This window comes from Chelon labrosus, assembly GCF_963514085.1.
Source record: "Chelon labrosus genome assembly, chromosome: 22".
Classification (NCBI taxonomy): Eukaryota; Metazoa; Chordata; class Actinopteri; order Mugiliformes; family Mugilidae; genus Chelon; species Chelon labrosus.
This window is the reverse complement of record NC_140355.1, coordinates 22,663,221-22,685,289: the sequence shown is the minus strand read 5'-3', so window position 1 is coordinate 22,685,289 and position 22,069 is coordinate 22,663,221. Positions and strand designations below refer to the sequence as shown.

Sequence of the window (22,069 nt, the reverse complement as noted above, 5' to 3'; positions counted from 1 at the left end):
AAACTGTAGTTGGTGGAATTTGTCTTAATCATGAATCTTTCACCCACGTTCACACTTTGAGACTGGAGTCTAATGACATTAATGGGTTGATAGAGTACCGTTCATTGGGGAAAGACACAGATTCCTTCACTTCCTGTTGAGTATCTGATCATTACCAGACTCTAGTCATGTGAGTTTCAGGTGGACACCACCCACAGATATTTCTCTGTAAACTCCAGCCACCAATCCACCAGTGTATTAGAACTGAAGACTTGGATGAAACGTCTTCTAGAAACCCAACAAGTCCAGTCGTCTTTGTTTCAGCTTTGTTTTCTGAAACACTTTCACCCTCAAAGAGCTCCCAGTGTACACTGTGGTTTATAATTAACTATCCCTCTAGTGAATGCATTTTTGTTGACTTGTGACTAATAACGATTTATCTGTCTTTAACTAATCATTCCTACTTTAACAGTCAGACTTCACTGCATAAACGTACAAGCAGAAATGTGTCTCATTGCATCTTAAGGAGAAAATTTGAAGGAACAATGAACAGTTGTTGAGATATTTCTGTATGTATATACTACAGACACATCCTAAATTAAAAATGATGCTTCTAAGCTCTCTAGACCAAAGTGTGTTTGTCATAGAAAAGCTCCTGTACTACAGATTTTCATGCTCGTTGTGGTTTGACAGCTTGGTTCTTGTGACTCAGATTTAACTCACATCTATAAACTATCTCTTGTTTCTTTAGTGTCGCCTGCTGCAGAGCGGCTGCGCCACATCCTGGCTGAGGATGACAGCACCCCAACGCCCACGATATTCACAGAGATGGACACGCTGCAGCAGGAGGGTGGCGAATTAGAGTGGAAAGAGTCTGCGAGGTACCAAGACACTCACATACAGGCGTTTCATTAGTTTAGGATTTAGAGGTTGAAGGTGACATGGAGGGTGGTGGACCGGGGCGCTACACGTGACCGAAGCTGTGGTTTTTAATTATATAACGGCCTCACGCTGCTTGATAGACTAATTGATTTGTTTCTTCCATACATAGTCAAACGAGAACTTTGGTCCCTCTCTGTGTAGGTGGGTGAAGTTTGAGGAGAAGGTGGAGGAGGGAGGAGAAAGATGGAGCAAGCCTCACGTGTCCACGCTGACCCTCCACAGCCTGTTTGAGCTCAGGACCTGTCTGCAGACAGGAAGCATTCTGCTCGACCTGGAGGGATACTCGCTGCCACAGATTGTTGGTGAGTCGCTCAGGACGTCCTGACACTAAACGTGGATTTAGCCAGACCAACGTCCACGACCTACAATTGCAGGGAAAGTTGTTCTGGAGTCTCTCCGTTGGGAACCGATTCTGCTCCAGCAAATATCTGTCAGGCCAATCAGGTCATATGTGGGCAGGGCTTAATATATTGATGGCCACATCATCTGAATTAGTTTACAACCAAATGCCTCTGATTAGTCGGAGGACTATCCAGCTGATGCAGAGTTTTTTTTCTCTGTATCAGTTAAAACACGCCCTCATAATAAAATGCTACCAGACTCATATTTTGCTACGAACTGAATCTATAAAACAAATTGTGATTCTATTCTGACACCAAAGCTGATAAAATCCACGTCATACCAGATCTATTATTCCTCTTCAGAAGAGATAAGGGTACAGAACATTCAGTCAGTGGCTTCCCATTTCAGAGACAAAAATAAAACTTGTTCTTCTGGTTAAACTAAGCTTTTTTTCTACTGAATATTAAAGGCTTTGGATTGGGCCACATTTGTTTTTCATCTTGGGTTTATTAATTACGTTTCATCCAAGTCTAATAGACGGGTGGGGGGAGGGGAGGGGTTGAGGTTTAGATAGGAATGTGACTAGAGTCTGTTAATGACCTTTTAGAAGTGCCTTCATGAACAAAGACAAAACAAAGGCATGGGGTTTTCTTGAAGCAGATTCTTCAGTTTAGGTTTATTTAAACTCATTTAGAACAGAAATGTCTTCAATAAACTAAATAGGTCCAGCTGTCTTTGTTTTGTCTTTGTTTGTTTTAATTTTGGGATGTACCATGACCCGGACAACTGAGAACCTTCAGACACAAGGACTGGATACTCTGCTGTAATGGGTGGAATTTGTTGTAAAGTTGTCTGGATCTTTAGCTGCAAAATCGCCAGCTGTTGATAAGTTAATTAAAGTTGCTTTTGTGCTGGAAATGTGTTTGATGAAGCTGGAAGGAGATTAAACGATGTGCAAAAAGAGACCAAAAGATTTTGAGATAAACTTGAGATAAAAATGAGAAATGTTGTATTTTTGCATCTATCAGTAGCATCTCAACAAATGTGCATAACAGCAACCACCAAAGATTTAACATGCTCAAAGAAATAGCCAACCCCTGCTGAGAGTTAGTTTGTAATATGGAGTTTGGATAAAGAAGAAAATGGTTCCTTGCTGCTCATTCTAACCCTAACCCTAACCCTCACTGTTGAAACAGATGTTCTGTAGAGGTTAGTACGTCTTCGTTCATTTAACTTTCCTTCCAGAGGACATAGTGGACCGTCAGATAGCGGACGGTCTCGTTCTTCCGGACCTGAAGGAGAAGATCATCTTTGTTCTGCTCAGGAAGCACCGTCACCAGACCAAGAAACCCATCCACCGCTCGCTGGCCGACATAGGGAAGTCCTCCAACGCCGCCGCCAGTAAGTGTGTGTTAGCGCCGCCGTACGTTAGCATCTCCATCCACTAATCAACAACAACAACATAATACTACTACTACTAATAATAATAATCATCTCAGCTTCTGATTACGTCTTAATGCTTCCTCTGTTTTCCACCACCTGTCTCACCCCCCCCTCGTTCTAAACTCTTCTGTGCTCATGGTTTCTGCTGCTGCTCTGTCAGGCCGTAGTCCTCAGGTTAATCTGAGTCGTAGCACTAGTTCAGCTTCTGGGATCCACCGCTCCACAGAAGACCTACGCTCTCGGCAGTCAAGCAGCCTTGGCCGCCTGCGTGAGTCTCAACACACTTACACCGTCACCTACATCTACATCTACACCATCACCACACCTATAACTACAACTACACATCAACAACAACACACCAACAACAACACCATTGGTTCATTCTCATCACACATCAGATACTTTTCAAAACACAAGTTTCTTTTGGTTATGAGGAGATTCTACAGAAGCAGATCATTTTCTTCTAAATATTTTTTACAAGGCCACTGCTACTAAAGGAAGAGAGATCTGCGTTTCCATGGAGACTAAATGAATAAATGTGTTTCCTTCAGAACATCAATCACTGTAGAACCTTAGTGATGAAGAGGAGCATCACATGTACTGGAAATAGAACAGAAGAAGGAGGAGGATGAAAAGGAGAAAGAGAAGAAGAAGGAAGAGGAGAAGGAAGAGGAGGAGGAGGAGAAGAAGGGGAAAGAGAGAAGGAGAAGAAGAATAGGGAGGAAAGAAGAAGGTGGAGGGAAATGAGGAATATTAAAAACAATGAGGAAGTGGAGGAGAAAGGGGGAGAAAGAAGAAGAAGGAGGAGGAAGCAGGAGGAGAAAGAGAAGGAGAAGGAGACAAAGACAAGGAGAATAGATGAAAAGGAAAATCAAGGGGGAGAAGAAGAAGAAGAAGATGAAGGAGAACCTCAATCTGATTATTAGAGGAACATTGGTCTCCATGGAAACGTAGCCATTGATTGATTCTCTTTTAACGTTTTTAATCAACTGTGACCTGAGCTAACCCAGCTACTGCATGACTTCAACTCTTGACGTGGCTTCCTGTGTGTGTGTTGAACACATGTCGGCCATAATGTGTGTTTACTTTACAGATTTGACTCCCTTTGTGTGAACCTTTGCTGATTTCTATTGTGAATCTCTCTGGGTGAAGGGGCTTATCAGAGGATTGTTTGGGGCTCTGTGTGCTATGTTCTTGTTCTTTCTCCGTTTAATTTCATTTGTTCCCAAATCTGCTTTAAAAAAGAAGTGAGTCATTAAAAATATAATCCTTCACACAAACCGCTGGTCACAATGAAGGTCGAAGCTGCCCTCTAGCTTTTTCTCTCAGGACTAATTAATTGCATCAGATTTACATTTTTTACTCAGAGTTTGTTTAATAAATGTTCATTTGCTGTTTCCTCATTTTCAGATCCAGCTCAGAGCCGAAGCATGAATGATATTTCAGACACACCGAGCTCAGACCAGGTGATCTTATTCTCTGTGTGTTTCTATGTTCAATTCACAAACAAGCAAATAATATATATATATATATATCTATATATATATATATATATATATTAGAGTATTCAATAACAATTGGTAACTCCAGAAGCTCCTAAATTTCATAGCACATCACCACATCCACAAATGAAAGTTTCCCCTTTTAAAACCGGACACTCTACTTGTTGAACTATGGCGTTGCATACGCCGATTTCTAATTGATCTGTTATCAGCTGATCTTGCTTGTAGCCTGTGGGACAATAACGATGGGTTATTTTATTTCTGTGCAGTTAACAGGAGCCACAGAGTACAGAAAACATTCACTCTCAGTGGTTTTTAGTTGTTTCTGTTACTTTTCAGTGAAAACATCGATTATGAGAAGTTGAACAGAGCCGTCAGATTTCTTAATCCCTCTAATCCACGCAGCCTGGGAGCTGAGATGGGAATTTGTTAAACTGTGCTTGTACCTGCATTTAATTCTTTCATTCTTGCACCAAAAAAAGGAACATCAGTGAAATAGTTTAGCTCCCGTCACATGTTTGTTATTTGGGTCAGTATCTTGACAAATACTTCAAAGCTGGAGATGAACGTGTGCGCGGGACCTCTGAGTCTGAGGTAGTTATTTGTTCACAGAAAGCTGGCGTGGCGCCTCCAGGACAAGAATAAAACAACACAAATAATCTCAGAGTATAGCAGCAAACCTTGGAGTGAGCTGGTGGATTATTCTTTAGGTTGAAATGTCCTGTTTTTGGTTGCTTAAGACCAAGAAGTTAGGGGCGAGTGAACGAGGACCAGCTGGTGAATTGACTCTGAAAGCTGCATTAACAGATTATGAAGAGATTTGAATCTAAGCAGCCACCACTCCACTGCCACGTGCCTCCTTGGTTCAGAGGAGGAGGTATGACCCGAACCAGCTGCAGCACGACATGAGCTTAAACCGGAAAATCAAACTCTACGTCCAAGGTGGTGGCTCAGGTTGTGGAGTGTTGGATAAATATTTGCTTTTATTCTTAAGTCTATCCTCTGATAATTCTTAAATTCAATATCAGTTAGAGATATTTTCAGTTTTGACACTATTTTACTTCGTTGTGAAAGAGATTTCCATCAAACTAATGTCGTCGTTGGTTCCAGAGTTTTGTGGTGTCTGCCCAACAAGTCCGGTTGATGTTCTTTTTGGTACCATGACTTGTTCATGACTAGTTCAAACTCAACAGGAACAGCCTCTCCTCTAAATGAATCCAGGAGATGTTGAGATGTTTCACAGATTATTACAGATGTTGTCAAGATTTAAGGCGTACGGACGCTGCTCCGGATTTCCTGTTAGTTTTTCCAATATTTGTTGAGACATTGCATTCTGGAAGAGGTAGACCACCTGACCCATGTTTGCATCCGAAATCTGTTCTACTGAAGTAATTTTAGCCTTCCTTCTCGCCTCCTGTCAGTCAGTTATCAAACCATTCACATCATCAGCTCACATGATCTGACCGGTCAGCTCCAGACCAACGAGCCTAACACATGTGATGTCTAACTCCCGTTTCTCCTTCCAGCTGAAGAATAAGTTCATGAAGAAGATTCCTCGTGATGCCGAAGCATCCAACGTCCTGATTGGTGAGGTGGATTTTCTGGACAAACCTTTCGTCTCCTTTGTGCGTTTGGCTCAAGCCACGACTCTTGGAGGCCTCACCGAGGTCCCTGTGCCAACCAGGTGGGCGTCCCTGCTGTCTCTATTTCGACTACACTCTCAAATTTATTCGCATGTACATTTATCACCCTTCTAAACTTCTCTCCTCACAGGTTTCTCTTCATCCTGCTGGGTCCTCAGGGCAAAACCAAGTCCTACAATGAGATTGGCAGAGCCATCGCTACGCTCATGGTGGACGATGTAAGTGGCGTACTCGCTGGTGTCATCACCGTTGTACTCACACAAATCTTTTGGTTTGACTTTTTATTCTTTGCCGTCTGCCAGCTGTTCAGTGATGTCGCCTATAAAGCAAGAGACCGTGAAGACCTGATTGCAGGTGTTGATGAGTTTCTGGATGAGGTGATTGTCCTTCCCCCAGGAGAATGGGACCCCAAAATACGCATTGAGCCTCCCAAGAAGGTTCCATCAGCAGAGATGAGGTACGTACTCAGACTAAACACGAAAGAAATACAAAAGGGTTTTCTTCAATGGTTGTAATCAGTCTTTTTTTATAATTACATTGTACAGTGCTGCTTAAATGTTTTGGCATCCTTTAGAATTTTCTACATTTCTCCTCAAAAATGTCTCAAAACATCACATTAGTCCTGAAAGTAGACCAAGAAAACCCATCGAACAACAATGAAGAATAAATATTACTCTTGTGCATTTGTGTATTCAAGAGAATGAATCATCTGTTTATACCTGTGAGTTACAAAAGTATGTGAACCCTTGTTTTTAGTTAGTTAGTTCATTTTAAATGTTTTCTGGTAACTGCTGACCAGTCGTCTTCAGTTCCCCGTTTTGTTTTAAAACAAAAAGTCTCATTACGTTCGCTGGAAACACTTGGATGGATCTAATTTGGCCTTGACATTAACTTTTAATCCTAGAGATGCTCTTACTTTTGCACCTCACAGATATGTAATATTAGCTCATTTTCCTGAATAAAGTGTAATCTTTCTGTGTTAATGTGTGGAAGTTGATGTATGAGATGATGAATAACAATGTATAAGGTTAAAACATTGTGGAAGTGGTTGCTCATTGTTTTGAGATTTGTCTGAATTTTTTGTTATTGTTCCAGGAAGTCGGTGCTGAACCTGAATGAACTGGGTCAGATGAATGGCTCGGCTGGCGGTGCAGCTGGTGGAGAGGACGAGGAGCTTCCAGCTCCACATGAGCTGGGAGAGGAGCTGAAATTCACTGGGAGGTATGGGAGGACTGGAAAACGTCTATGGGCATACCTACATTAAAAAAATGCTAAATATATATACGTACGTATTGGCACACCTTGCGTTACTGCAACCCTCATGGCACAATACAATTCAATACGTTCCTCATCCATTTCTGCATGGAAGTGGTAAGGTTTTGTTTTCTTTCTTGGTCCAGCACTCATTTTTATACTCCTTCTTTAGTCTGTATAAACTGGAAGGCTAACTACTTAGCTCGCTAGAGGTTTGCAGGAGCTCACCCATCAATTAATCATTGTATTGTACGTCAACCAAGTGTCAAGAACTGTAGTGAGGATAGATGATAGACCAACACCTGAAACTTTTCTTTTAAAAAAGAAAGGACGTATTTTGAACACATGGTCCAAACCGTGTGACACAGTCATCTTAACCGAGTGCTTGTGTTAACAGGTTTTGTGGTGGATTGTGGCTGGACATCAAAAGGAAGATGCCATGGTATTGTAGTGATATCTACGATGGCTTCCATATCCAGTCCATCTCTGCTGTGCTCTTCATCTACCTGGGCTGCATCACCAATGCCATCACCTTCGGAGGACTTCTAGGGGACGCCACCGACAATTACCAGGTCTTCTATGTGGACTCCAACATAATGAAACAAAGCTGCCAGACTGATTAAATAGGACATCGTCTCATATGTGAATTCACATCTTTCTACCCGTCTCTTTGCCTCAGGGAGTGATGGAGAGTTTCCTCGGCACCGCTTTAGCAGGGACCGTCTTTTGTGTCTTCAGCGGACAGCCTCTCATCATCCTCAGTTCAACCGGACCCATTCTCATCTTTGAGAAGCTGCTTTACGAGTTCAGCAAGTGAGACGCACACATGCTAAAGCGCACAACTGCATTCTGTACAAGTGGCGACGACATGTAAACGCTTGTCCCTTGACCTCTGTCCTCGCAGGAGCAACGGTATAGACTACATGGAGTTACGTCTGTGGATCGGCATCCACTCGTGTCTGCAGTGTTTCTTGCTGGTCATCTCAGACGCCAGCTACATCATCAAATACATGACCCGCTTCACAGAGGAGGGGTTCTCCAGCCTCATCTCCTTCATTTTCATCTCTGACGCCATCAAGAAGATGGTAGGTAATGAGCACCAAATGTTTTGAGAAGATTTAACCCTCATACCTGATTTTAAAATAGTTACGTTGTTACCACTAAGGGACAAAAGTGTCCTCTTTTAAAATGGCATAAAAAAAAAATTCTGCTTTTTTTTTACACAAATCTTTTAATCTTCTTCAGTCCTAATCATAAATACCAAATGTTTGATTATTTTTAAATATTTTAACCCTTTATATGCCAGTGTTTGTGATGGCATCACAATTTTCTTGTAAAAAAACACACAAAAAAATTTAATTGTAAATCTGAGACTACAAAAAACTAAAAATCCATCAAAATCAGTTTTGCTACTGTTCATTGACATATCCAAGGCTCTAATAATCCCCCCAAGAAAAATCCACTTTGCATTCAGATTATTGAAAATAATTCAATTTTTGTGTGTTTTTTTACAAGAAAATTGTGATGCCATCACAAACACTGGCATATAAAGGGTTAAAATATTGAAAAGAAAGAAAGATTTGTGTAAGAAAAAGCATAAAAAAATATTAACATATGCCATTTTTATGCCATTTTAAAAGAGGACACTTTTGTCCCTTAGTGGTAACAACGTAACTATTTAGGTAACACAGTGTAAAAATAGAGTATTATGGGATTTGTTTTTGAAATATCAAAATTTCTTCAAAAATACACACCTTTACCAAATATCATAGCAGCAAGCATAACCAACACTGAGTAATCAAAAAAATAAAACCTGAAAAGGACACTTTTGTCCATATCAGGTATGAGGGTTAAGATTCAAGACAAAGTATAAAGATGAAAACCTTTTGTTCTCCACAGGTAGGATCCTTTAAGTATTACCCAATCAACCGAGGCTTCAAACCCGACTTCATCACGTCCTACAAGTGTGAATGCATCGCTCCAGACCAGGGTGAGTCTTCAAACCATATTTTGTTTTTGGCTTTTACAATTCAGTTTATCATCATACACATAATTAGAAAAGATATGAGTTCATTATATGCTCAATATTCACTAAAGGAGATTTTTTACTTTCAGTCTTTACTCTGTGATGATTGTGTTTATCTTTTCTGTTTTTGCCTCATTTTTGGATGCTGTCTGAAAAAGTGAGTATGCACGTACAGATGAGCTACAAGTAATGATGAAGGAGTAGTTTATTATCTGTTACGACTACAACTAAGGAAGGCATTAACATCCGTCCTGGTCAATCTGATCTCACCTGTCCACCTTTAAGTCCCTGTGTCCACGCCTGGTCTTAATTAAAATGTGTCTCCACATGCGTCTCCAGCCAGCACTTGAGATCTGATCTCAGTTTGTCTGTCTGTAAATAAGCAGCGCCATCATGTCCTGACGCTCCCACAGATCAGCCCTGTTGAGTAGGTGGTCTTTAACGTGACCCAGGACTCATTGTGAGTTCACACTACCAAAGGAAGGAGGTCACATGTGTCCCAGACCACCTCCACATGTGGACTCAGATCAGATCACTTTAAAATAGACACTTGTGATCAGATTACTCAGGGCGGAGGTTAATTTGAGGTCTGAACTTGTCTTAAAATCCATCCATTATTAATTTGTTTCCCCCGTCTTCTGTTTTTTGTCGTCTTCAGCATCTGCGCTGGGCTTGAATGTTTCAGCTCCACCCTCAGATGATAACATGTCTCTGCTGGTAAGTGACAGAAGGCAGAAAAAAATATGTGATGTCGGAATCTCTTTTACAAATCATTGTTATTGCCATTTTTTTAAGTTGTTTGATGACGGTGTTGTTTCACCGAGCAGTGGTTGAAGTTTGAGCCACTGGAATCTCGGCCTGTGTTTATCAAGTGTAGAAAAACTGGACGATAATTTTCTAAATGCTGCTCCTCAGAGCGACTGAGCTGTCTAAACCAGACGTGATCGGCTGATGTGCTTCAGTGTAGAATCTGCTGACTGGTCTTTGATTGCAGGAATAAATGTGGATAAGGTCCATTGTCAGCGTTCCGTAAATAAATCGAACTGTAGATTATAGAAAACAAACTATTATCACCACGTAATAAACTATTGACCTTTTGACTTTTCCACCTGCTGCTCAATATAAACAGTAAATTAAAGTCCAGCAACATTAAGCATAAGAATCACTATGTTTGGATACAATAATAGACTGGAAGCCAGATAAACTTTTTTTTTTTTGGAGAAAGTTGTTCTCGTCGTTGGGAACTGATTTCGCTTCTGCAAAGATCTACCGGGCCAATCAGATAATTTGTGGGCGGGGCTTAATGTTGTGATGGACAGAAGAGTAACACTAGTCATACACGTCATTTGAACGCCGTGGAGTTGGATTTGTTCTCAACAAAATGTCTCTGATTGGTTGAAGGACGATCCAGTTGGTGCAGAAGTATTTTTCTTTTCACTGTGTCGGTTGATAGTTAAATCCAGATGTTCCCAGACTCTGATAAGAAACCTGAACCCTTTCGACTCAGAAATAAGAGGTGGTCAGTGTGATAAAACAGAGGCATCATGACTTTGACTCTTGATAACTACAGGCCAAGGTTTTTATTCAGGTGGCCGTTAGAGAGCGCTGTGGCTTCTTTTTTCCTCTGTTATCGCTTGTCTCTTCTCTTTCTCTTCGTTGCCTTCTTTGTCTCCACTCCTCTACCCATCCTTCCACATCTCCTCCTCCTCCTCTTCCCGCTGTCTGCTCCCGTCGGTGTAGTTTAACTTGACAGACATGGATTGGAGTCAGCTGAGTAAGAAGGAGTGTGTGAAGTACGGCGGCATGCTGTTGGGGAACTCCTGTAAGTATGTCCCCGACTTGGCCCTCATGTCCTTCATCCTCTTCTTCGGCACCTACTCCATGACCGTTTCCCTCAAGAAGTTCAAGTTCAGCCGCTACTTCCCGACCAAGGTAAGACAATGACGTGCATGCATCAACACCTGCAGAATGAAACCTTTCCTGGGTATGGCTTTAATGCTGCAAATATAGCAAACCTGCATGTTCAGAGTCTGGAGTCTGGATGAGGATAAGGACTGGTGATATAAAACGACAGAAACTAGATCATGATGTTCACAAGCTCTAAAAAGACGACTATGACTAGAATACGTAGAATATCACCGTCCTTTTCCTTTAAAAGATGCTCTGAGCTTCATCTCCACAAAAAAAAAAGCTGAAACAACTGGACTTGTTGGATTTCTTGTAGAGTTCATTTCCATTTTTTCTGTGACTAAGACGATGACGAGCTAAAACTAATATCTGATGATAAAACTCTGAGGAAATGTTAACAAGACCAGACTAGAAAAGATCTGAGTCCTCAGCTCTAAAAGAGAAAAGTGGGTGGTGTTAAAAGTTGAGGACAGTCCAAGTCCAGTTGTTGTTTCAGCTTCTTTTTTTAGTTACACCATGACCTGAATGACTGAATGAACCTTCATCCATCCATCCATCCATCCATCCTCCTCCTCATCCAACCCTCTCCCCCTGAATACTCTCCAGCTCCGTTCCCTGATCAGCGACTTTTCCATCATCATTTCCATCCTGGTCTTCTGTGGCCTGGACATCCTGCTGGAGCTCGACACGCCCAAACTGCACGTTCCCACTCAGCTCAAGGTCCTCCCTGCACACCTCCTATGTTTATTCCTACCTCTGCCGGATGCATTTCTTTCCTCCTTGATGCAGATTTATCAGATCAAATCATTCTTTTACAAACATCTCTTCTCTCTGTCTCTGTTTCCCTCACGTTTGAACCGTTCTCTTGGACGTTTTGTCTTCCTCCCTCTGTGTCATATCGCCTTTGTCCTGTTGTTGTGTTTGTTGGTCGGCCGCTAGCTGAGGAAGCTAATCAGTGATTTTTCCATCTTCATGTCAATCATGACCTTTGTGGGTCTGGATATGTTGATGGGGTTAGACACACCCAAACTAATCGTACCAACAGAGTTCAAGGTATTTGATTAATAATCTACATAATCTGTGATTCCTCTTCTGCATGTGAACATGTCTTATATTTCTGTGTGCATGCTAGTGGTGGTAGTGCTACTGAAATACTTTGAGCTTCTTAGACCTTAGTCAACTTTTAAAAATTTAGATTTTTTTTTTTTATTATTATTTTGATATAAAAACATGTAATCCATAAAATATATACTGTTAAAAATCAACCCCTTATCACTGAAGGCATGGGGTAATAATTCTGCTGCTGTAATTTAAATCAAATCTGATTTGTGGACACAACAAAATGATGTTTTCTCACCTTCTCCATCGTCTACAGGCGCTCACACTTAATTATTCACTGTATGAGTCTCACCATCCTCATTATACAAGTCACAACCATAGACTGTATATAAAGATGGACAGTAGAACAGCTCCTCTAAAGTGAGGCCAAAGCAAGTAGAGCTCCCCCTGGTGGCTGGCTGCAGTATAGGTCATAAGCTCCACCTCCTCCTTGTTAGTGGGCGGGACTTGGGTCAAACTAAAACACTAAAATACACGTCAAATAATTTTTATTTCAAGGATGGTTTCAGACATTTTAGGTAGTTAATATAATGTTGATGAATGATGAAGTGTTAATTCTTTTGGATAAGTTTTCTTTTAGTTAGTTACAGTCGTCTCTTGCCACTTCACGGTTCACTTTTCGCTGACTTGTTTCTTCGTAGGTTTTTAATTCATACATATCTAATTTTACATCGCCGGAAAATACAGCCAATAATTTAAAAAAATATATTTATGTATTTATTATTTTAATTATCTTTGCGGTAAAATAAATAAGCAATTTCTGTCCTAAAAAATTAAAAAAGTAAAAAAAATAAAAATAAATTAAAACACATATTAAAAGAAACTATTTTTTCTTTTAATATGCGTTTTAAATGTTAAAAGTAAAAAAAATAAAATAAAACATATTTTAAAAAACTACCATTTTCTTCTTTTAATATGTGTTTTAATATATATATTTTTTTTTCAAAGATAATAAAATAATAAATATATAATTTTTTTATTTTTTTTATTGGCTGTATTTTCCTGCGATGTAAAATTAGATATGTATGAATTAAAAACCCGTGAAGAAAATAGTAGTGGCAGACAATGACTGGTGAGTTACAATGGTGAGCGCAGATAATGGCTGCTTGTGTTAGAGCTTATTTAAATGCAGAATTCTGTGGCATATATGAGTTTTTACATATTTATTATTTTAATTATCTTTGCGGTAAAATAAGCATTTTCTGTCCTAAAAAAATAAAAAAATAAAAACAATAATAATAATTAAAACATATTAAGAGAAACTACTATTTTTTTCTTTTAATATGTGTTTTAATTCTTTTATTTTTTTTTTAACTTGTTTTATTTTTTAGGACAGAAAATGCTTATTTTACCTCAAAGATAATTAAAATAATGAATATATTCATTTTTCTTTCTTTCATTTTATTTTATTTTTTTTAATTATCGGCTGTATTTTGTAAAATTAGATGTAAAATTAGATACTATGAATTAAAAACCCTGGTACGAGTAGACAATGACTGGCGAGAGCGCAGATAATGGCCGCTTGTGTTAGTGCTTAAGCGCAGAATTCCATTTTTACCAATTTATTATTTTAATTATTTTTGCAGTAAAATAAGCATTTTCTATCCTAAAAACAGTAAAAACTGATTTTTGTTTTTACTGTTTTTTTGTTTTTTTTTAGGATAGAAAATGCTTATATCAGTTAAAACACATAAAACACATACTAAAAGAATAAAAAATACTACTACGTAGTGTACATAGTGCATAAATACATAGTAAGTAGACAAAGAGGCACAATGGAGAACACAGATACGGACGCCTCTGTTTGAGCTTCTTTACCCGCATTAGATCGGAAGTTAAAGAGCATAGAAAGTGTTTATACGGCTGTGGGAAGGGTTCATAAAGGTTTAAAATACACATACAACAGTATAATTAATAAAACAAATACATATAAAACCCTATAAATAATAATGGAATGTTAACCCCACGATAAACCAGGGATCACTGTATTTGACTGTATAGAAACAGGATGTGACATAATGGCAACCACCAGTTGCCATGCCAACTGCTTTGTAAAACCAGTCCTGTGGGAGTTATAAAAAAATAAAAAAAATAAAAACAATGTTAATCCAACATCTCGTTGTAACAGGTGGAGGTAGAGCAGAGCGTAGTATTAATTAAACTAAAACATGAGTGAGTCTGGAGGAAGTGTGGGCGGGGCATCAATATCACGGCTCCACGTGGCTCCGCCCTCAGACCGTACTGATCAGACTCTGGATCCAAACTCACAAGATGGCGCCGCACGTATCCCCGGGAGAATAGAGTCAGTTTGACCAATGAGAGGAAGAGGAGATGTGGTGTCCATATTTATATACAGTCTATGCTTTAAACTAAGAAAATACTGGATCTTGAAGCTTTTATTATCTTTTATTTTTTAGTAATAAAGAGAGTAAATATAAACTAGTGGTGTTGATGAGATGTCGTCTGATTTCCAACAAAGAAACTTCTATTTTTTTTTACTTTTTCCAATTATTTTACAAAAATATTGTGGAAAAAAAGCCTGAAAATCAACCGTTCATATTTTCCTCGGATCAAATTTGTCCTGTTTTCAAATGTTTTTCTATCAGAAATCTTTCTTTACTTCATGTAATTGCTTGTAAATAACATGGTTAAATACCATGGTTAGTTCTGTTGTATTCGAATGTAAAGGATTTCTGGCAGAAATATGACCCGACCAAAGTAGTAGATGAATAAATCCCCACACTTTCAGAACATGTCAAAGCTGCAGATGTATAAAACTTTCCCTTTATTGTTTTTTTTTATATATATATATTTTACCATTTATTTTAATTGCAGTGTTTTGGCTATAAATTCTGAAAAGAAGAGTAAAACATGAATGAATTCACTGAAAAGATCAGTCTGTGAACCTATCCTCTGACCTCTAAAGTCATTTATTTTTTATTTTTTGCTTATTCTTGCTCAAAAATTACAAGTAAGTCTACACTTAAAAAATAATAATAAAAATATTATAAAAAATAATAAAAAACTAAATAAAAAAATAATAAAAAATTTACACTTAAAATGTTGAGTAAATCTGAAACCGTTGTAATAATTTTCATCTAGTAAATAAATTCAGTAAATGTAAGTTAAAAAAAAAGGTCTTATATTTAGTACAATGACACATAAAACTGATTATTATCTAATTAATATCATACGACAATAAAATCATAGCCCTCAGTCTGGACCACACAAGCAATGACTGGATATAATTCAAATACTAAATAAATGTGATTTAAAAGAAAAATATATATTTTTTTCAGGATACTTAAATGATAAACATAAAGCAATTTATCACACATACATTTTTAATTAAATATTTTTGCACATTTGCATTGAGAAAACTCTTTTTGTTTTTTTTTTATTGATAAAGAAAAACAACCAAAGTACTTACAGGACAAGGACAAAACAGTGCAGAACATGAGAAAACTCATTTATATAAATATATATAAATGTATTTGTATAAATATAAATGATGTTTATTGAACATTACATTTATTGAAAATAAATAAAGAAAAAAAAGCAGTAGAGTTTGTGGTGATAAATTTAAATGAACCTGGGAGATAATTTTATATTTCAAGCTTTATAGACGCTAGAAGACAGGAGTTGCATGTTTGACCTGAAGACAATATAAAAATAAAAACAGCCTGGCCAAAAAAAAAAAAGTCTCCACCTGAATTTAACTAATCAAACAGGTATTCACCTCCTATTGGATAATTACTGCATGGGTGATTATCTTTCAGCTGACAACAAGTTATTTAAGCCCAACTGATGCAATGAGTAGCTTCTCATTTCTTCAACAACCATGTCTAAAGACACATCCTGTGGTCGTCTGTTTGAGAAGGGTCAAATCATTGGCATGCATCAAGCAGAGAAAACATCTAAGGAGATTGTAGAAACTACTAAAACTGGGTTAAGAACTGTCCAAGGCATTATTAAAAACTGGAAGGATAGTGGAGAACCATCGTCTTCCAGGAAGAAATGTGTGTTTTTTTGGCCAGGCTGTTTATAATACAGATGTTTGTTTCAGTTTTATTGTTCACATCCTCTGTAGTGTTTAATGAAACACTGATGCATCTAAAAATATACTAACATTTATATAGAACCTGTTCTTCCTCCTTGTTTGCCGTCTGCAGTGTTCCTCATCCAGACGTGAAGGTGATGATCTCCTTCACTCCTTCCTCCGTTATGTATTTACTTCTCTTATATTTGTTCTTGTCCAGCCGACGCGTCCCGACCGAGGCTGGCTGGTGCTGCCGTTCGGTAAGAACCCCTGGTGGTGGTACGTGGCCAGCTTCGTCCCCGCCCTCCTCGTCACCATCCTCATCTTCATGGACCAGCAGATCAGCGCCGTCATCGTCAACCGCAAAGAGAACAAGCTGAAGGTCTGCAGAAGAAAAAAATAACAGAGATTACATTTCATCAAATGCCATCAAAAGACCTTTTTCCAACTCCCTCCTCTTGTCCCGACTGCAGAAAGGCTGTGGCTACCACCTGGACCTGTTCTGGGTGGGGGTGCTGATGGCGGTGTGCTCCTTCATGGGCCTGCCCTGGTACGTGGCGGCCACCGTCATCTCCATCGCCCACATCGACTCTCTGAAGATGGAGAGCGAGTCGAGCGCCCCCGGAGAGCAGCCTCAGTTCCTGGGGGTCAGGTGAGAGGAAGATGAACCGGAGCTCGTTCAGGAGTTCCTCCCAAAACCAACCCAGACCCAGGAGAACGTCTTAATCTAGGGGCTTCTGATGAAATAATACTTTTTTACTCTCCGTCTCCAGAGAGCAGAGGTTAACGGGTATCCTGGTCTTCGTTCTGACCGGACTCTCGGTCTTCCTCGCTCCCATCCTTCAGGTCAGTTTGCTGGAGATGTTTTATTTTATTTTATTACATCATTTAGTTTTATTTTTTAAACCTTCCGCGCTCTGCTGATCTCTTTTCTTCAGTACATTCCCATGCCGGTCCTCTATGGAGTCTTCCTCTACATGGGAGTGGCCTCTCTGAGCGGCATCCAGGTGTGTTGAAGTTGTTTTGTTTGAGGAGTCCAATGGTTGTTCATCTCTAAAAAGTCCTGACTCCTGACACTGTTGTCCTTCCTCCTCCTCCTCCTCCTCCGCCTCCTCAAGTTCTGGGAGCGTATCAAGCTGTATCTGATGCCGGCCAAACACCAGCCCGACTTCTCCTTCCTGCGCCACGTCCCTCTGAGACGCGTCCACCTGTTCACCCTGGTCCAGATCGTCTGCCTGGCGGTCCTCTGGATCCTCAAGTCCACGTTCCTGGCCATCATCTTCCCTGTAATGGTGAGTGTTCGTGGAGGTCCGGAAACACGGTGGAGTGATCTTAGCGCAGAGATAATGTTCGGAGCTTCAGTGCTCGTCTTCGTGATTCAAGCTGGTGGACATGGACCAGTTTTTAGTCTCCAACCCCAGTTATCATGCTAGATACCGTAGGTCTTCGCCTTCTTTGTCCTGTCAGTATCTGTGGACAGAGACGCAGCAGTACTGGCCAGCAGGACTCATCCAGGTCATAGTTTACCCCCCCCCACCAGTCTATTAGAACTTAAGCCTTGTATGAAACACCTTCAAGAAGCTCTACAAGTCCAGTTGTCTTTGCTTCAGTTTGTTTTTTTTTTTGCTTAACAATGATTTTTTGTAACATACATGGAGAAGACAGTGAGGTGCTTTGGTTGCTTTGATTGGTTTATGACTGAACTCTCCATTTAGTGCTAATTAGCAAATATTGTGCAATGTTTTTTATCTGCATCTTTGACATCTGTGTCTTTGGATCTTAGTTAGCAGCTGTTAGCGCTGATCGTCTTTCCACCGTTTGCAGATTCTGGGTCTGATGGTCGTGCGGAAGCTGCTGGATCTGATGTTCTCACAGCACGACCTGGCCTGGCTGGACGACATCCTGCCGGACAAAGACAAGAAGAAGAAGGAGGACGAGAAGAAGAAGAAGAAAGACAAGAAGCCAGTGGAGCCGGACAGCGACGAGGAGGTGAAGGATATATATATATTTTTCTCACCATTCATTGTGTATTTAAATGTGCGTCACTCCATGTGTTGTGGCTGTGTCGTTCCTGGGTTTGTTCTCTCTGACTAATATTGTACGTTTCTCCTCTTTGTCCCACAGTGTTGCTGAAAAGGCACTGTATAACACTTACTACAGTCTTTATTGTCTGTCCACCTGTCCAACGTTGTTCCAGCACTTTAGAACATGTTTGCTTGTTTGTTCCTGTTATTTCCTCATTTCTTTGGTCCTGGTTGAACTGACGGTGTTTCTTAGATGTAATGTAAAGACAGTGGTGTCCTCTAAATTTTGTTACTGTTGACAAAACCTCTTTTACTTGGTGGCTGACATCCAAGACTCCTGTCTCACCACTGTCTGCATGCCACACTGGGAACTGGAAGAATTAGAGAAAAGAGAATCTAGTCAAACAAATGAAACAGAATGAGCCAATATTACATGTCCCTCCATGAAACATGAGGGTGTCCTGGTTTGGGTCGGTTCTACTGCATCTGGACCAGGACGGCAGGAAGGAGAGAGGAGGAAGGAAGGAAGGAAGGAAGGAAGGCAGGAAATAGAGGAAAGGAAGGAAGGAAAGAAGGAAGAAGGAAACAGTAGGAAGGAAGAAAGGGAGGAAAGAGAAGAAGGAAGGAAGGAAGGGAGGAAGGAAGGAAGGAAGGAAGGAAGGAAGGAAGGAAGGAAGGAAGGAAGGAAGGAAGGAAGGAAAAAGGAAGAAGGAAACAGTAGGAAGGAAGAAAGGGAGAAAAGAGAAGAAGGAAGGAAGGAACGAAGGATGGAGAGAGAAGAAAGGAAGGAAGGAAGGAAGGAAGGAAGGAAGGAAGGAAGGAAGGGAGGGAGGGAGGAAATAGTAGGAAGGAAGGAAGGAAGGAATGAAATAGAAGAAAGGAAGGAACGAAGGATGGAGAGAGAAGGAAGTAAGGAAGGAAGGAAGGAAGGAAATAGTAGGATGGAAGGAAGGAAGGAAGGAAATACAAGAAAGGAAGGAACGAAGGATGGAGAGAGAAGGAAGGAAGGAAATAGTAGGAAGGAAGGAAGGAAGGAAATAGTAGGAAGGAAGGAAGGAAGGAATGAGAGAGAAAAAAGGATGGACGGACGGAAAGAGAAGGAAGGAAGGGAGGGAGGGAGGAAGGAAGGAAGGAAGGAAGGAAGGAAGGAAGGAAGGAATGAGAGAGAAAAAAGGAAGGAAGGAAGGAACGAACGAACAAAGAAAAACCACGAAGGAAATAGAAGGAAGGAAGGAAAAAAAGAAGGAAGCAAATAGAAGGAAGAAATGAAGGAAAGAGAGACAAAAGGAAGGAAGGAAGGAAGGAAGGAAGGGAGGGAGGGAGGAGAGAGAGTGAAGAAAGGAAGTAAGGAACGAACGAACAAAGAAAAAACAAGGAAGGAAGGAAGGAAGGAAGGGAAGAAGGAAGAAAAGAGAAGGAAAGAAGGAAGAGAAACTGGGTCATGCAGCAAGACAATGAGCCCAAGAACACAAGTGGTTCTACAAAAGAACGGTTAAAGAAGAACAAGATGAATGTTTAGGAACGGCCAAGTCAAAGTCCTGACCTTAATCCAATAGAAATGTTGTGGAAGGACCTGAAGCAAGCAGTTGATGTGAGGAAACCCACCAACATCTCAGAACTGAAGTGGTTCTGTTCTGAGGAATGGGCTAAGATTCCTCCAAGCTGCTGTAGACCACTGATCAGCTGTTACCAGAAACATTTAGTGACAAGGAGGTCACAGCAGATACTGGAGACAAGGCTTCACTTACATTAGCACCTCATAGATATAAACAAGTTATTAAATTTCTTTATAAATATGCACACGTAATATTTCCGTTTCATTTGTTAGATTGGGTTCTCTTTGTACTTTCAGAACAGCCACACAGTGTAAATTAACACAAAGAAATAATCTGCAACAGTAACAAAAACAATGCTTCCATCTATCGCTGTCCTTTAAGAGTTTTTCCTTGACTGTCCCGCATGCCGACTGCCTCCTCTCTCTGTCCCCTAGCCTATCGGCCCTGTACCCCCTCCAGTGAACATTCACATGGAGGCCGTAGAGTCCCGCTCAGAGCCAGACTCCGCCCACGTTAACCCTCCTCCCTCCCAAAACCAAACCTCCGACTGTGAGTACACCGTCCTCCGCCTCTCGTTGTGTCGTTTGACCTTTAAAACATTTAATGCTGTTAAATAAAATGTGTTTGGTAGAGATTATTTTACATGAGTTTGACTTAGCTGTGATAATCTATTTAGCACAATTAACAGGTTTTTTTAAATGTTAACGCAGAGTAAGATAACATTTTAATGTCTAGTTGTATTAAGCCATTGCAGGCAGTGTAGTTGTTGTCTAATTTATGGTAATACTAGAGCTACAGGATTATCTACTTCATGATTTATAAAAATTCACAACAATTGAAGTTCATGTGAGGAAACACACCACACCGCTGTAGGCGACTGGTCAGCAGTTACCGGAAACATTTACACATTTTGCAACATTTGCTAAATTGTAAATTTGTGCATATAAATAGAACACTTCCTGTTTCAAACATGGCCGCCAGTTAAATAATATGTAAATATTCTGTAATATATTTTATGGTTTTATTCACCTCTGTGTGTTTCTGTGTCCATGTTGTTCTCTACATGTGTTTTTGCTTCGTCTTGTTTCGTGCACACGTTCTCTCTCCAACGTCCGTCACGCCTGTTGCTTCCTCCTCCCCCCCCTCCAACAGGAAACCAACCCGTACTCCACCGTCACGTCCGATCAAACCGAGCTGGACCGCAGGTACTGTGTGCTGAAACTGCACGTGCCCTACAGTGATCTGATGTGTTCCCCTGACAGGAACCCTGGCTGGGACAGCACCGCCAGACAACACCACACATAGTCGCTCCATAGAAACACAGCTGCTGTATCACTTGTATTTATATGTACAGTGTGTGTTGGGTTTTAGGCTTTTCGATTGTAGAATATGTTTGTGTTGCTTGTGTTGTTTTTACACTGCGGGCGTGTACAGTAGAGATAATACGGAGCTGTAAAGATTCTACAGGTAAAAGACAAAGCTGAAACAAAGGAAACTGGACTTGTTGAGTTTTCTTTAAGATGTTTTATCCAAGTATCTTCTGAAGTACCCAAACACCGGACTTTGGTACCTGATAGTCAAGTCTTTCTGGATTTGGACAACGCCTCAGAATGCATTCTGGGATACCGAGCTGCCCCAATGTCCCAAGTCAACACAAGTTACCTCCTGATCCAGACTGTACTCGGTCACACCTTGAATTGCAACAGAATTTGGAAAATTACTGATGGCATTTCGCAAGAACGTCCAAAATATGTGTCATGTCCCCAACACAAGTAACTGAAACACTGAAACTCCAATCACTAGGGCCCCTTAAGGACCAGATACTCACCTGCATCTATCCCTTTGCTGGCCCTCTGATTGGTCGGCCGACCACCAATCAGTCCCGACTTCTTGTTACTGTTGCTGGGTTAGACATGAACAACCATGCCGGAGTCCATTCCTATAAGAGAGATACATTGGAAACCTGTAATATTCAAGTCTAAATCAGAGGTACCCACACTTTTTTTGGCTTGCAAACTATTCAATTAAACTTTTCTACAACTTTTACAGTTACAGTGATTCCTTAGTCGATATAAATTGAAAGGCTAACTACTTAGCTCACTAGAGTTTTGCAGCAGCTAATGCTTATGCAGATGTATTGTTGAGACAGTTAATATTAGCAATCGTGCTAACGTTAGCAGAGATTGAAAACATTTCTAGTCTTGTCTCCGCTCCATTTTACACAATTTTGTAGAATCAGAATTACGAGTTTAAATACTACATTTACAGGTTTCCAGTGTTTTTCTATGTGAC

General features: G+C 40.2%; 1 protein-coding gene across 1 annotated transcript; it reads left to right on the top strand.

Moving 5' to 3' along the window:
• Positions 1-792: 792 nt before the first annotated feature.
• Positions 793-18,380, top strand: slc4a5b (solute carrier family 4 member 5b). The gene is made up of 23 exons (XM_084572847.1): positions 793-860; positions 1,063-1,223; positions 2,509-2,664; positions 2,867-2,974; positions 4,117-4,172; positions 5,735-5,892; positions 5,982-6,069; positions 6,154-6,308; positions 6,947-7,072; positions 7,503-7,677; positions 7,785-7,918; positions 8,010-8,190; positions 9,005-9,095; positions 9,790-9,848; positions 10,872-11,063; positions 11,646-11,759; positions 11,979-12,092; positions 16,418-16,579; positions 16,671-16,849; positions 16,971-17,043; positions 17,136-17,204; positions 17,316-17,489; positions 18,022-18,380. Exons 1-23 carry the CDS (start codon positions 808-810, stop codon positions 18,289-18,291), a joined length of 3,048 nt encoding a protein of 1,015 aa, XP_084428973.1. The 5' UTR covers positions 793-807; the 3' UTR covers positions 18,292-18,380.
• Positions 18,381-22,069: the final 3,689 nt, after the last annotated feature.

What these genes read in the sequence shown, in the direction of transcription:
- slc4a5b (XM_084572847.1), top strand. Translation starts at nt 808, where the DNA reads ATGGACACGCTGCAGCAGGAGGGTGGCGAATTAGAGTGGAAAGAGTCT. An exon ending in ACACACCGAGCTCAGACCAG is followed by an intron (nt 4,173 to 5,734) that starts GTGATCTTATTC and finishes TTCTCCTTCCAG; the next exon opens with CTGAAGAATAAGTTCATGAA. An exon ending in TCGTACCAACAGAGTTCAAG is followed by an intron (nt 12,093 to 16,417) that starts GTATTTGATTAA and finishes GTTCTTGTCCAG; the next exon opens with CCGACGCGTCCCGACCGAGG.